This window comes from Vanellus vanellus, assembly GCF_965231255.1.
Source record: "Vanellus vanellus genome assembly, chromosome: 16".
Classification (NCBI taxonomy): domain Eukaryota; kingdom Metazoa; phylum Chordata; class Aves; order Charadriiformes; family Charadriidae; genus Vanellus; species Vanellus vanellus.
Genome location: NC_138921.1, coordinates 5,140,055 through 5,156,883, shown reverse-complemented (window position 1 = coordinate 5,156,883; position 16,829 = coordinate 5,140,055). Strand labels below are relative to the sequence as shown.

The 16,829-nt window shown below is 45.6% G+C and overlaps 1 protein-coding gene across 1 annotated transcript in view; it reads right to left on the bottom strand.

Annotated features, from left to right (window-relative positions):
* The window catches only part of LIMK2 (LIM domain kinase 2), a gene marked incomplete at its 5' end in the record, with an annotated part of 32,746 nt that extends 16,140 nt beyond the window's left edge, over positions 1 to 16,606 (bottom strand). The window contains 3 exons of the mRNA XM_082491915.1: positions 78 to 213; positions 14,134 to 14,233; positions 16,591 to 16,606. Coding sequence (XP_082348041.1) covers positions 78 to 213; positions 14,134 to 14,233; positions 16,591 to 16,606 — 252 coding nt within the window. The remainder of the gene's footprint in view (positions 1 to 77; positions 214 to 14,133; positions 14,234 to 16,590) is intronic.
* Between the last annotated feature and the right edge of the window lie 223 nt (positions 16,607 to 16,829).

The window sequence follows — 16,829 nt, the reverse complement described above, 5'->3', positions numbered from 1 at the left end:
GCAACTCCCAACCAAGTTCGAGGAGTTGGGAGACAGGCATGTCCTGCCTCCGGGCAGGAGTCCTTTAGCGTCCTTACCATCACAGGTCCAGTCATCAGCAGAGAGCAGCCATGGCAGGACTCCCCAAACTTCCCCCAGTAGTCTTTGTGACAGTACAGCTTCCCATCTTTCTCATAGTACCAGTTAGTGAGGGGATCCTGACATTCAGAGCACCTTAAAGGAAACAAAGGAACAAGGATCCAGTTGGCAACAAGTCACAAATCAATGGAAAAGCTCCTCTCTTACATGAAGAAAACTGACATTCAGCAGCAGCTCACACGCAGCTCTTCTAGCTACGGATGTACTAAACCCCTCCATTTTCCAATGTTTTTTCAACTGAAAATTAGCACCAAACCCAAGGTTTGTAAGAAGAGGTGGTATCAACCAATACAAAGGAAAAGATAAACTTCCAAAGTTTAAAACAAATCCCATCCACTTACTAAAACACATCACTAGGTTTATAAATTCTGCCTTATAAATTTTGCTTCTCTGCTTTCTCCGTCTCCCTCGATGCAAGCTTCCAGCTGCAGAGTTACCCAGCACACAGATAACTCTGCTGTTTCTACTTAGTGTTTCTATAGCATCACACCTTCTTGTGCCAGAGCATCTGCCTCCTCAGCCAGTTTAGGAAGGGGGCAGAGAGGCAGGATCCACTTCCCTATGCAACGCAAAGCTGGTTGGTGCACCAACCTTTGTGGAAAGCCTTTCTATTCTTCTGTAAGAAGACCTCTCCCAAAAGGTCAACTGCAGCACTATCCATTTGAAGGAGTTTTCAGAGCAGCTCATCCTTTGAGCTTCACATACTTACTGCATCCACCAATTAACTGTAATGAAAGTCCTCCACCTCTCCCCACCAACTGCTCTCCCTTTCCTTCTGCTGATGACAGTGCATGAGGAAAAAACCCACAATCAACCAACCAACTGAAAAAAAACACCCAAACAAAAGTATTTGTCTTATTTCATGAAGGGAATCTCAAAATTCTTCATGTCAGTGTCAGCTCCCATTTCAACAAGCAACCATTATCAATCCTCTATCTACATCCCTGCACCCCAAGAAACAAACTCCCCCCCCCCCAAAAAAAAAGAAGAAGACGCAGTAATTCTATTGCAGATATCATTTTAGCAAATCACAAGCAGAACCCAGATCTTCAGGCTTGCTGAACACAAAGTAATCCTGCCTCAGCAGGATGCACTGGGCAAGGGAGTTTAACTTCTGCAGCACGGAGGTGTGACTTAATGGAGAGATAAGACACAGACAGCAGTTGCATCACTAAAGATTATTCCATTAGCCCTGGGCAGCACGTTCTCAGACTTTAAAAGGAAAATTAGTCTGGTATTGGCTATTTCTGAGCACAGATTCCAAGGCAGGTTAGTCACCAATAACTGGTTCAAAGAAACACCTGGAGGATCAATGCCATCGTAAGATGCTTTCCCAAAGGCAGAAGGAAGAGTTTCTTCTGCCCCTTACCCTAACAATTGTCTCAATTACTACATTGGAGCAGAACCCATTGCACTGGGGTGGGGCTTCTGGTTGGCACGTGCCCTCCTGGACAGCCAGCCTCTCCGCAACACCAAGGACCCTCAAGTCAGCTCATGGCACTGGAGGTGCACTTTTTACATGCTCCCACGTCTCAGATGAGAGCTACTGTTGACTTCACCTTTCACAAGCTTCCTGAAAGCTTATTTGTGCCAAACACATTCCTTGTAAACTCCACCAGCTTGTAACGAGCGTGATGATATGCGAAGCTGGTCATGCTCCAACATGGAGGGAGTTATTTGCTCCATCTCAAGAGACTGACTGCAAAGCAACAAGGTGAAGCTGCTTGTAAGCAGCCTATGGTTTTAGGGGAAAACACACCTCATGAGGTATTTATTGCCGTACCCTACCCTCAGGAAAGTTGCTTGTTCTAATGTATTTGGCTTTTATAGTGTTTGTTCTCACAGCTGAGGAGCTCCAAATCCTGTCCCCCTTCCTCAGTGACGGGTGGAAAAGAACTCCAGCACGTGCAACAGGCCCTGCCAATTCTGTCTGAGGCAGGGGGAGCAGCAACTTCACATTGCTATGGTGCATGCATCATTACAGCCTCAGCCTTGGGGCACTGTCATGGTTACACCCTGCTCATGGTATGCAAGAGACCTAGAGGGCATTGCAATGCATTTTCCCTTCAACCACTAGCCTTTGGCTCTCATTTGCAGTAAATACCCCACACTGAATGATCAAGTAGGTGAGTGGGTGGGAGAAAAGAACAAGTGGAGACTAACAGCAAAGATTTATATCACCTTGTGGCAGGAACATCTGGCTCAGCATGGGCAAATTGGATCCCTCAGACTTATCCGAGTTCTGTGTGCGTGCCTGTACCAGTGTGTGCTCCAGGAGTGATTACATCTTCAAACAGGGAGCTGTGACCAGACCTGCACTTGGGATGCAGACAGCAATACTGGAGACTGCTCCACCAGGACTTCAAGACCTGGCTTTCTGTAAGTTGTTTCCAAGCAGGTGGGTTATTTATTCATTTGTTTTTAAGCACACCACCTTCCCTTCCTCACCCCTCTTCAATTTCATCTTGAACCCCTCCTTCTTCTCACTAAGAAAATCTAAAATTTCTGCAAAAGCAACACAACTGCAAATTTGTTTAGATAGGCTCCAGAGGATCATGTGCGCTCATCATCACCTTTCCCTTTCCCTTACTTCTTCACAGTTTGATTCCAACCTTACAGCACTTTGATTAGTTTGCTTCCATCCGGAAATAAGCACTGGTATCTAATTTGCAACACACCCATAGCAAAATGAAGGTGAGGGGGTGGAGCCAGCAAGCAGTCAGTTCTTTGCTATGCAATTAAACAAATCTGGGCAGGACAAGTTTGCAGCTTAAGGCTCAGCACCCCACCCAGGGCAATGAGGCAACAGGAACAAAGCAACCAGCCCCAGAGAGGCTAGATGCTGGTAATGTGTCTAACTGGCTACTTTGTTAATCACTGCCAGCAAGAGGACATGGCTACCGTCCGTATGGCCAAGCAGCACCTTCTGTTATTTACCATGCGTTCTGTGATGCAGAAAAAGCTTTACATTTGTCAGGTGTGGACTGACAGCACACAGGTATAGTTTTAAGGCTGTTTCAACTGTTTCAGTGCCTTCGCCCAAATGATAAAGGCATCACGTGGTAGTTCCACATAACTCATTGAAGAGCTACATCAGAATTTTATCACAGAAGACACAAGAGATACCACTCCTTCCTTTCCCCCCTCACTAGAGCACGTGGCATTGCAGCACTGCCACTGCCAGGGCTCACATCAGCTGAGAAAGGAATACAATTACTTCTAGAGGTATTAAGCAAGCTAATCTTTGTCAGTCTCCACAACCAAAAGAAAGGAAGATTTCTTGCTCCTCTGTCTTTTATAGATTAGAAACCACTAATCTTCTCCTAGATGATTTGCTATTCTTATTGCAGAGTAACAAAGCATGGTAATCAACATTCTTGGAGGACTGGTAACAGCCATACCTCACGTATTTCCTCTTGCTGCCCAGCCACCATTTTCAGAGCTGCAGAGCCCTGCTCTGATTAGAGTCCCATACATTATGATTCCTCAATTCCCAGCCTTGGTTACAAAGAATAAATTAATCTGCCTCTCATAGCCATCCTCCAGGAACCCCAGGCAGCATCTGGGTGCAGTGTTCAGCCCTGATGCTGTGTAGCACAGCAGGTGCAGAAAGAATTCACAAATCCTTGCTTGATGGCTGCTTGGTTTTGGGAGGGGGGTGGTAGGAGGATCAGGTCACAACAGATAACCAGCCTAGTTTTCAGCGAGATGGAGATTCAATTGATGTGCCATCTCTTTTACATCTAAAGGAAAGCCAATACCCTCATGGAAGCAAAGACTTCCCTGGCACTGAGGAGACAGATCCTTTTGAGAAGGGCTCATTAATAAAATCTACCCCCCACACACACTGTCAGGCTAGATCAGTTAACGCTAGACAGGCTTGAAAGAGCTGTGGTTCCAATTCTGCAGGCAGGGCCAGGGAGAGGACAGTCACACAGACAGAAAGCTGCAGAATAAAACAACCCCAGCCTGTAGCTAACCCAAAGGCTTCTCACCCAGACTTACCAGAAGTGTGTGTGCACTGGCTATATAACAGACAATAGAAAAGGAAGAACAGATGCTAGAAAACAAAACAAATACTAGAAAACAAGAGTGTTTAAGCTCTGACTGTGCAAAACCATTTCCACACACTTCAGAGAATGTGTATCTATGGCTTAGCAAGGTGCCCTACACATATTACAAATAATGAACACCTGCTCACTTTCCTTCTGAAAGCGGATGCTGTTTCAGAAAGTTGCCCAAAGACGCTCAGCATTTGTGCAGCAGTATTTACTTCTACCCTAGATTGTTTTAACAAAAGGCTCCTTGCTCCCAAATCAGTACAACAGTCTGTTTGCAGGAACAGGATCAATAACGAGCAAATCCGAGCAGAGGGGAATAGGAGGGAGACAATGAAACTGCAAGCCTTGCCTTTCCCCATCCGCTCACCGTATCAGCACATCAGCGTCAGTCACCATCCTGCCTATGTTCAGCCCTACCAAGTTTCCACTATGGAGATGTAATGCAATCAAAGCCTTATTCTGTAGCTATCACCTGTCTCAAATCTCATTTGTTCGATTGGACCAAGAATGGTTGTTAATACAAACAAAAATATCACAGGAGAAGAATCTTTTCCATGTAAGGGAAGTGTGCTGCTTGTCTCTAGTTACCTGCAAAGGACCCGATTTCTGTTCTCAAACGGGATTATGCACTGCCTCACTGCAGATTACATCACCTTCTTGAACTCGCAACAGCACACCTCGCCTCACCCTGCGCTACGCCCAAGCACAAGTAGCTTTGGAAGAGAAATAAGCAGCAGCAGCCTCAGTAATCTCATTCCCCTGGCAGTGGAGCAAAGCACAGGGGCATGGGGCAAAGTGGCATGCGTAGCGTTGCTCTGAAAGGCAGCCTGCTTGCCCGGGCTTCCCAGACGCTGACTCACAACACAGGTGCCGTTCCCTCGTACCAGAGAGCTGCGAAGAGTCTGGAAATAAGAATCTTCCCCATCTCCTCCTCAGAGCAAGACAGGATCCTAGTCTCAGGCCGGCTGTTCCCAGCACACAAGCACTGGACCTCATTCTTCATGCCTCGCACACTAACTGCTTAGGATAACGTTACAGGGGGGAAACGACACTTTGAAGATCCACTGCCAATCCTGCGCAAGACTTACCGAAAGGGATCCTTGGGAGCGAAGTAAGCTGGGGCAGACAAGTAACTTCCCATCTTCAACACTGGATAAACCGGCTCAGCCACAAACTCGTCCAACTGCCTCTGAACAGCTCTGTTCTGCCAACATGGCAGCAGCCAGTGCTCATTTAATCTTGCGCTGATTCAGGTACTTCACCTCTCTTTGAAGCTGCCCAAGGAATGCCAGGTCTCTCGGCTGCTCATTCCTTTTCAGATTTTTCCTGGCTCCCATGGCTATAACCATCTTCTCCTGCACTCAGCAGCAGTGGTACCCTTGGGAAGGATAGAATAACTGCTAACCAGGCTAGTTGGACATGCTTCTGCAATAGTTCTTGCGAGCTCTGCTGCCTGCTAACTATTGTGAAGTTTTCCCTTCTCTGGTTCCACCCAAGGGTGGGAGGAGAGGAGGAGCCATTGCAGGAGGACTGCGTGTGGCTACAGAGGCTGGATAAGCTCTGCTTCTTCACAAGGGGTGGAGCTTTGATCCAAAGAGGGGCTGCGTTAATAAGTGCTGAAAGATAGCAGCTTTTGCCAAAGCAGGAGCCAAGTGCACAAACGTAAAACTACTCTTTGCAGCAGTGGCACAGTCTGATGGAGAAGTCAAGGAAGGCAGAGCGTGACAAAGACAACTAGCCACATCTCCAAACACATCAAATTAGTATTTACTACATACCTTCCTAAATCCCCCAAAGTGAGCAGGGTTATACTACCGTCACAGTACTCACAATCTGTTCATTCTCTTGCGGGAGGTAACTCACAGTGTGGGCTTCATCCAAGGAAAAATAACTTTCTTTCCAACACTGTTTTAACAGAGATCATTGCAATCCTTTAACTTAATCTTCATCTACTGAATGGAAGCTGAGAGGTATAAATCAGCACAGACGAGTACTCTCTCCTGCTTGCAGCACATGTACTTATATCATTTTGCCTGCTCTGAAGCCAAGCATGATCTCTAGTGGCCTAATCAGCTAAAGCTGTTTGCAAGACACTCAGAAATGCAACAAACATATGCTGCTGCACTGAGCCCTCCCATTTTTGTACAGTCAGCAAAGTCTGGCGTGCCTGAACACAGCCTGAAAATCATGTTGTGTTCCAGAGGCAAGAATACTCAAATGTGCTTTTACTGGAGATGCTCGTCTCAGCTGGCATATTGTTCGAGGGACGCTTGGGGCTGGGACGAGGCAGTCTTGGCTGCAGATTTGACAGCTGCTGCTCGCTGTTGAAGTAAGCAGAAAGCCAAGCAGCCTTTTGGGTTTTTTTTTTCTTGTTTTTTATCTGTTGACTTTTAATAAGCAGCCACCTTTCTGAAAAAAAAAAATCATCATTTTCACCCATTCAATGCAGTTGCTAAGCCTGGCTGTAATAGTGCAGTGAAGCCCCGTGCTGCAGAGCCCGATGTGGTTGTCCATTCCAGCACGGGTCTAATTCCTCCTGACATTTCACACAGCTCTACTGGAAGCAGCAACACGGTGAGTCTGTGTCTAGGAATGCGCTCTGGTCTCCCACATTCTCTATATGTTGCATGCTGAAAATGGGCCAGCGCTCACAATCCAAGGCTTTCCTGGCCATCGGCAGCGCCCACCCCCACCCCCCCCCCCATACCCCAGCCCATGGCAGAGCCCCTGCCTGCCCAGCATCACCTGCAGACAAAAGCTTCCCCCCCCCAATTCTGCTGCCATGGGCTGAACTCCCTCCAAGGGGGATTCCACATGACCTCATAAATCCCAACTCTTCAGACAAAACCTTTGAAGATTTGATCCACAGATGTGATAAGCAGCCAGCTAGTCTGTGAATGAAGCCAGCAGATAAAGCCTAACTTCAAAGTAATAAAAACCACCCAGACAGCTAAGCAACTGGGAAGGGATTTTGTCTGAGACTTCCTTAAAGCCAAAGGACACATAGTCAAATGTCTATTTAAACAGGAAACATCTTATCAAAATGATTTTACTTTTGCAGCAAGCCCCAGCAGCAGCCAGTGAGTTACTTTTTCCTCCACATAATTCTCTTGTTATTTCTTGCCTTTTTTATTGTCTCTATGACCTATTTAAGAACACAATAGCTCCGATAAAAGGGCTCTGGAAAAGGTGTTAATGTGTTCATACATTCTAGATCTGAATTCCTGCCAGAAGGACTGCTTCAAAAATGCCGATAAACAGGTGTGTGTGTGGGACCTTTTCTATGCCATTTTACTGATACCATCTCTGAGGGCCAAAATGCACCAAAGCAAATTTCTTTTTCACCAGCTGAAGTCAGATATCGGCATCTTCTCTCTTGCGAATGCTGACAGCATTTCCACTACAAACACGTAGCCATCGCAGGGGGTTGCTTTCCTTACTATGGTTCAGAACTGTAGAGTAATTTTTGCCAGAAAGAAGCCTGAAAAATATAACTAGCAAATGAAAAGGCACAAATGAAAAACCTCGGCAATGACTCAACATGAAATTTATTGCAATTGAGTCGCAGCCGTTACAGTTTTAGTTGTTTACAGGGGTTAGGCTGCACATCTCGACACCCTCTTTACCACACAGTACATGCTGTCCAACAGCACATCTACAGACAGACACATTGCTCAGCGCATCCACCAGCCCTAAGATACGCACATTTATCCTGGCACCAACAGGCGCTTTGGTATGTGTGGGACTGGTATAAGCTGGGGGAGAGGCATCTATCTGCTTGATGCCTGAAGAGACTGCAGCAAGTCTTTGTTTCGGCATGGGCGCAGTTTGGAGGCATTCCAAATACTTCAGTACAATCCCAACACCTCATTGTATTTCCAAGGCACTTACACATAACACGTGCTTTGCTGCTGTTGAAAGACAGAGTCAGCTCCTGAAACTAATACGATTTTGATATGCACGTACCTCTGAGCAAAAGCTCTTGCGCACAGCCCTTGAGGAAACTAAAATGAACAGTGAAGTGGAGCTCATCTCCATTACTGCATCTTACTTCTAAGCAGCAGCAGAACTTCAGACCAACACGGTGATGCCTTCTCGGTACTTAACAGCACTAAGCACAACATTAGGATGGAGATGGATTTTTTTTCACCACCATACCTGCCTAATGGCTGCAGACCTCCCGAATATGGGCAGGCTGAGAGGCAAACCAAAGAAATTGAACCTACTGGAAGTTCACAGATTATATATGGTTTTAGAAGCAGTGATTTCTGACCTGTACATGCAGCACAGATGGCAATAAGACTGGCACTTACACCTCTGCATCTTCACTCGCTTCCTAACTTACTGCTTTTGTCTGTGCAGATCACTAAACTCCTCAGGGAAGGATCCTGTCTCTCTCATGTGGAAAGCCTACCACATACTGGGCTGTGTGAGTAATTCTAATTACCTTGCTATAATAATGCTCTGATAACAATGCCCTAAAGGACAAGCCGCATAACTCACAAGTCAACTAAAAAAAGTTTGGACTGGAATTCCCAACTCCTCCTTAAACATAGATGTCCTGTAGCTGATAGATTCCCCTGAGGAATGTGGCCACTTCCACCTGCAAAGCGCTTCATTGTTCCTTTGGATTTTTAAACTCCTGAGCAGTCATGGTGATCTGTGCACAAACAGGCACTTAACAACTATTTCTCCCTAAATCTGATAGTGAGCTGGTGAATTTCAATGCTGATGGAGACACCAAAGAGACATTCCCAGGAATCTACAGGATTAGTGAAAAGCTCTCACCTCTGAGGCCCTATCATTAGCTTTCTGTAACTGCCAGAAACTGGAGAGACCAGGAAGAAGAGGAGATTCTTGTCTTCCTGCTTCTACTATAATTCAACTATTTTCTGTTACTCCTGATCTTTCCCCTTCTCTCAAATTCAGCTGCTCTGCATAAAAACCTGGCTCCATTCATGGCTGAAAACTAAAGGAAGATTCAAAGCATCAAACATCCCCACATTTCAAATTCATCTTACCACGCACATTTGCTTACATCTTTATTTGTCAACATCTGTATATTTGAGCTTCATATCGTGTCACTGTAGATCTATCCGTCCTGCTGTCTGTGGGGAAGAAGCAGCTTTTGGAAAATTAAGGCCTGTGCCAAACAGGTTGAACCAACAGAAGTGATCCAAAGTCTAGAAAATACAGTCCATGAGAAAAAGGTAGATCCAGGGCTTCTTCAGTCTAGGAGAGACCGATGGGAAACATGATTGCTGCTTTCAAACAGGAAAAGGTTACTTGAATAACAGAAGGGGAAAAAAGCCTGTTTTCCATGTCCATTGTGAATGTGACTAGGCAAATTGATTTACATTGCAACAAGGGGGATTTCTGAAGATAGTAGACAGAAGCTTCTAACACTAAGGATAATTAAGTGCTTGTAGACATAGTCTGGCACATGGCAAAACCTACAGTGATGGGAGATTATTAGGTGACCAGTTTCTTGATCATTCCTAAACCATAGAAATTACTTGCTTCAAACGTAAGAAGTTTAGTAGATACCCTAAGGAGCACAGAAAACAGATTTAGAAAATACCCTCAGAAGTCATCTAGTTTATCCTGCAACCCCCAAAACAGGTTTATTTATATACATTCTTAAAACAAGTTTGCCTGGCTTGCCTTGCCCCAAATGTAAAAAGAATCGAAGTGATTCACTATGTTTTGCTGAGCAAAAAAATCTTTCTATAGCACACAAAATATGCCATTCGGTACAGAAAAAACACGTCTTTTTCAGACAATCAAATCACTAGAGTTGGCAAATTAAAAGTGGTTTTCTGTTCAGTATCCTGGAGCTTAGGGCATCCCCTCGAGGCACGGATAGCTAATCCAGTTCTGTTTTCTGACCATAGACAGTTGTCAAACTGCAGAGAGCATACAACAGGCGGGCGATGAGGGATTCTGGGAAGAATCTACTTTTAACCTTGTTCCACTACTGAGAAACAGTCAGAAGGAGAATTTGTTTCAAGTTCACTTCAGAATACCAGTAGCAGACAGAGCCAGGAGTTCTTCTGCACTCGGCCAAAACTGTTCCATTTTTTTCAAAGTACTCATTTAGAGAAAAAAGCCTTCTGGTGGTTACAACACTCCTTGTGTTTTTGTTTCTAGCTCCAGGAAAGGTTAACAGAAATTGAAATAGAGCAACATGTTCAAAAAGAATGCAAGCACCTGAACAATCTGTCAGGTGCATTGATTTAACTCTAGGTAATAAGGCAATTTTTACTGTGATTTAAACAAATAAATTTTGGTTTATTACTTTAGTTTTTTTTTTTTTTTACAAGCATAAACAGTTTCTTAACAATTTCAAGACTGTGTTTAATTTTAGCCAATATCTTTTACTGGAAAGTCAACTTACTGCTTACAATTACTTAAATATAATAATGTAATCCCTGATCAGTATAAAAAGATTTAACATATATTTAGTCAGATATCAAAAGCTTACACTTTTTAGTCACACAGTTGTTTATATTATTTACTTAGCATCAAACTATTTCATACTATAATTTAGAAAAAATATATACAGAAAACCGTAAGAATTTTTCCCAAGGTCAAGCTGCATTTCATATGCATAAAATCTGGTGTATTAAGCAGAAAGGAAGTATTTGTCCAAACTGAATTAATAGTTTCTGATAACCATAATCTCCAGTGCTTTAGACCTACTAATTAAAAATTTTGGATTCATACAAAATTTCTCTGCTTTCCTTTCCTCTTCCAGAAAAAGGAAGACGAGCTTTTCTGCTCTTCAAACTCCTGATTACTTTTCAGCTTTTAATTAACTGGTTTTGGTATGAACTAAATAGTATATTTTTAAATCTGTAACTGTAAAATCATCAGTAATCCATCACCTTCAGTAACTTTTGTTGAAGATATACTGTGAAGAGTTTTTCTCTGATGGGGTGGGTTTGGCTTTTCTTTGAGATTTCTGCAGCAAGCTTGTGTTGCTTGGCTACTTAAATTAGATTTATTTTATAGACCATAGTAATAGACATCCTCTGTTATTTCATGGTTAGGAAGGAACTGAACCTCAGCTGTCTTCCTTTCTAAAAAGTTCTTAAGCACTCCACTACAGTAGGGATTCCTACCACCATCATTTTCTTCATATGGATCTGAAAGCATTTTCCACCTGGATGTACTCAACAGGCTTGATCTGAATCCATGGTTTTCAAATAATCAAAACCATATTTTTAACAAATACTGTATCCTTAAGATTAAACCATGCAACTGTATCTGGGTCTTCTCACCTCATCCTACTCCAATTCAAATATGCAATGTCCCTACAGAAAGAGGGAACTGTTTTTAATTCCATTTGTCTTTATCCGTGGGGAAAAAAAAAAACAAACCACAAAACAACCCAAACACGAAACAACAACAATGGACATAAAAATACCAGGTATCAGGTATCAATACTTTATTCAAAGGTGTAGTTCAAGGCAATATTGTCTATTTTGCAATATGGAAAGAAGTTGGACTGAAATCAATAAGAACAAGATGCTCTAGGTCAAAAAAAAGCTCTTCCAATAATCCCTGTAGGTAAAAGTGATCCAGACCTAGGAAAAAGATACCGTGCCACTTCTCTCTTTCCCTTTCTTGGTGTAGTGTTTGAAGTGCTGTGCAATGTAAGTTCCAAACCAGTGGAACCATCTATCAGTGAAAAGCAACGACCTTTGAAAGTGTCTGCTCCCTCAACAGAATTCAGAGGCACAAAAGTACATTCAGAGTTAATTCACAACAGACATTGTGACAGAAACATCTAAGAAACTTCCTTAGCCAGATCCAACCCATCGTATTCAAGCCTACGGACCAGCTGGCCAGAGAACAGTTTAAAATATCCAAGGTACACAAACAGGGATTTGCTTGTCCCTCCAGCCACACCAGAGAAAATACAGGTTTTAGATACAGAGCTCCTGTAGATGCAGTTTGAGGAAGGAGGGAAGTGACAAAAAACTTAAATCCTCAGAGACACGCATGTACGTCAGCTATTGCCAGTGCCAAGCATGATCAGCAGCCTAGCCTGACCAAGAATAAACAGAGCTAACGAGCCTGGAGCAATGCCAACCAGCATTAGAGAAATTATGTGCCAGGCCAGGGAGTCAGCTAATCCACAGGAAGACTGTAAAAAACACTCCACAAGAGCTGCCGGAACTCACAGCTACCATCTGCCAAAGGCTCCTACCCTTAGAGGCTTTTTAAAGTTTGGCTTTGGGATCTCAAGCACAAGACTGCTGCTCAGCATGGCTTAGGGATAACAGAAGAAAAGGGGGAACAGAGTGCAAACTGGAAATTTGTTTTCATGTACAGGCCTACCATGGAACTAGGAAAAAGGGAAGGGCAGCTTCCTTTACTGCAGGTTCCAATTGTTCATTCAGCGCGGCAGCGTAGCTGGGTGCTAGAGCTAGCCAAAAGCACAGAGCAGGAGAGAAGCACATCAGCAAATGCAGAAAGTTACTACCCATCTCAGGAGAAAAGCTGGCATCTTCACTTGTATAAAACAAACAAACAAACAAAATAATCAAACCACCACCCCACCAAACTTCCATTTTACAATATAAACTACAATATCAAATTCTCTATAAAGTGTCATAAAGGCAGGATGTGCCTCCAGCTTAGCTGTTAATCCACCTCAACAGCCCCAAGAGCAACAAGCACCGAGACATTTGCAGATCAAGACTCACAACATAAATATATTCAAAGCCAAGAAAGAAAGACTTAGTAGCACACACAACTTTGGGTTTGGCTACTGGCACAATCTAGGGAAGCTCAAGAACAGGATACTACTTCTTTAGGGAGAAGAGAAAAACAGGACTAAGAGAAACTGACTCAACACAGCTAAACATGAATACTCAAACCGACAGAAATCCAAAAGACTAGGTTTTGTAGTGATATAAAGCTGTAACTGTGATTATCAACAAGTCATTCTAACAAACAGCATTTTCCAAGTCAACAGAGCTAGCATTACTTTGGCAGTATGCTTTTTTTTTTAAATACACCAATAACCATAATCCTCACTTCAACAAAGCTGGGGTATTTTATTGGGTTGTTTTGGTCCTTTAACCAGGACAGTAGATGCCTATCTTGGCACAGCAAACATTCCTCCAAAGCCACACTTTGGGTTCTTTTTCCCCCATTTGCTTTGACAGTGTCCAAAACATCAGCCTCTCCAGACTCAAGCCTGCTGCTCTGAAACAGAGGCCAGTAGAAGCTGCAGGTACTCAGCCCCTCTCAAAACTGTAGGCCCCTTCAGAAATGTGACTCTGGACCATGAAAACCGAACCGAGTATTCATGAAACACCGACGAAATGCATTACTCCCACTGCCAGAAAGAAAAGCATGTCAGAGATCCCCTTCCGTCCTTGCCGATAGCAACATTATCCGACAGATTTCATAAGTTTGTATGTCTTAATAATCTGAAAAGGAGAGGAAGTAAAAGGCAAGATCTCCCTCCCCCATATCAGCAGTTCTCCCCAACACCCTGTTATCTCCCTTGTACCTACCGCATATGGAAAAAGCACCGGGCTATGCAAATTGTCTGGGCACTACTCCGAAACGCAGCTGAAGACAAATATGCAACCCATGGCTTCTGCCACCACCAGTAAATCAGAGCTTTCATTTGTACTTTATCTGTATTCCCATGTGCGTTTGCGTCAGCATGGCAACGCTTTGCCAGGCGGTGTCAGACCACTGTTGGGACTGAAAGTCAGCTCCAGAGTGCCACTGCAGGCACTGAAGCATGGCCGCAAACGAGAGCACGCCATAGCTCTGCAAGAGGCCCGAGAACAGGTTCACGCACAGAGATGACAGCAAGAACCCCCTGTTAATATTGGTACTTATCCACCAGGTTCCAAGTCACAACGAACAACACAAGTAGAGTTTAACGGGCTAAAGTTTTACCTACCGGAAACAGGAAACATGCCAAGCTTCATTTACAGTCTTGTAGAGGCGCTGACCAGCAGCAATGCTGTCGCCACATCCTAGACATCTCCAGACTTCTTCACCTGCATGCAGGAATAAAGTGACATACAGCAACCATTTTACACCAGAGAAAACAAGGATTGCTGCATCACGGATAAAGAACAACTTTAAATTATATAACCGATGGGAAACCCTTCTCACATAGAAAGTTTAGACAATACCAGGCAGCCTGTAACCCCAGAGAATGGACTTCCCAAATCGAACTCTGACTATCTCATAGATTCATTTTTTTCCCCTCCAGACATGACATGGCCATCCGCTCCTTCACATTCTGTGGAAGAAAGCAATGTGACTTTTCACAGAAAACAGCTTGGTTACAGCTATGCTGGTCCTCAGAGCAGAGATTTGAGGAAGGCAGATTGCTCTAGTGTAACAATTTCTGCAGAGACACAATGCTAGGCCAGGAAGCCATGCAACTATTTCCCCCATGCCACTGACTCAGCACATAAGTTTGCGCTCATTTGTGTAATTAACTGGATTTCCCAGAACTGAAAGAAAGGAAAGGCAAACTTTATTCAGTAGAGAGCAACTTGACTACCAGGAAGGAATTACACACTTGAATGAATATTCCTGTAGAGAATGTACCGCCAACGCCAGACTACCGTCAGACTTAGGAAGAGGGGTTGACGCTACTGGCCTATTGCCCTTTCAGAAAATACTGATCATAGTTATAACATAGTTTCTGCTAGAACTGCAATCGAGCCCCAGAGAGAGAGATAGTTATTTAGATGCACGTAAGCTAGGAAAAACAGCACAAAAACTTGTGCACAAGGAGCATCTGGCACACAGATAAATGCTATCCAAAATCCAAACAGCTGTGCGGGCGGATTAAAGCAAGAGTCAAGGATCTGGGTGGGCACAGGATGGCACAAGGAACATGTCACATAGCTGGGCAGATCTCAAACCTGCTTCTTCCTGCTACCAGAAGTTTACTTGCCGTAAGGTTGCATAAGGAAAGAAGTGCGCTTAGAGAAGGAAAACCACTAACCACGGACTTCCATTTTCCAAAGAACATTGAAACTCGGTAGTTGCTCAGGCAAGTTGATACCAAGGTCAAGTTCCTTGAAGTGACACAAAAGTCATCAGCCTCCTATGCACTTTTTACCCCACTGTGTAGGTCAATGACAATGTTTAAAAATAACCAAGGTGCAGATCTCCTTGTACGTTTTACAGAAACAGCTACTTCAGCGAAAAAACTTGTTGCTTAACCCCAAGCAAGCACCCCCCCACCAGCAGATCGGCAGCGCCCATGAAGGTCTCCACGCAGACTAGAGTGCTAGATAGGATTCATCCAAATATGACATTCAGTGTAAGTTGCTGCTTCACTTCCCAGCTAAGCATCAGCTCCACACCTGGGGGTGTGTCTGGGCCCTCCTGCCGTCCGGAACACCGAGAACTGCACCTGACCTCAGATCCGCAGAGCAGAGTGAGCCTTAGGAGAAACCTGGAAAAAAGCTGGCACTACCCGCGTTCTGCTGTGAAGCACACTGCTTTCCAGCGCACCAGCCAGGCTTGGACATAGCCGGCAGGGCCACGCGTGCCCGGGCAGCCGCCGCTCTCCTCCCCGAGCGGCACCGGCCCTCGAAGGCAGCCGAGCTGCTGGAATCGCCGCCGCTCTACAGGCCAAAACAGCCCGCGAACCTGCCGTTCCCTCTCCTCCCGTTCACCGCCACCGGCACAGCGTGCAGACCTGAACGCGGACCGGGGTTCCTACTTAAAGGAATCTGAAGACCAACGACTGCCCCACGGCCGACTGGAAGCAGAAAACGTTCCTCCACGACGGCCGTCCCGAGCTGTACCCGTTACCTTCTCAGCTCCAGGCAGAGCCCACCGTAACTCTCCGCTGCGGCGCTACATCTGTTTAACCGTACCCTGAACGGCGGATTCGCTCCCGCGCGGAAACGAACAGTCCCGTATTCAACCGAAATCGCCTCAGTATCGAGGAGAAGCGACGGAAATGAAAAAAACAAAAACAAAAACAAAACCAAACCAAAAACAAAACCCAAAAACCAACCAACAAAAACCAGAGCAGGAAATAGCATGAGGGAAAAGCAAACGGACATAGCCGCTATAGCAGGTCTGTCAGCCCCCCCCCCGGGACAGCAGGAACGTTACGGTAGGCGGCCAGCGAGGAAAAGCGGCAGCAGCCCCGGCCGATCCCCGCCGCCGCCGGGAGGGCGGGACCCCCGCGCAAACAACAACGGCGACAGAGTGAAGGCGACCAGCGGGCGACCGCCTTACCGGATCCGATGACCGGCAGCCGGCCACCCTGCGGCGGCCACCCCCACCCGAGCCGCAAACCGCCCGCCGGACCGGTCAGACGGCTCCTTAGGAGCCGGCGGGCGGCCTCCGCCGGTTTGCGGTTTACCCCCCGCCTCACCTGGCGGCCCCTCCATCCCGCGCCGGCCTCGCCGCTGCCCCGGGGCTCGCCCGCGCCTGACGTCAGCCGCTACGGCGCGCGCGGTAGGTCACTCCGCACCTGGACCGGGAGCGCGCAGCGCGCGCGCTCCCTCCCCCCTTCGCTGCTATCGCAGCGTCGTACCCCGCCCCGAGAGCGGCTTATCGCCCCGCCCCTTTCCTCGCCGCAAGGCCAATCGGCACTCCGCCCCCCTCACGGCC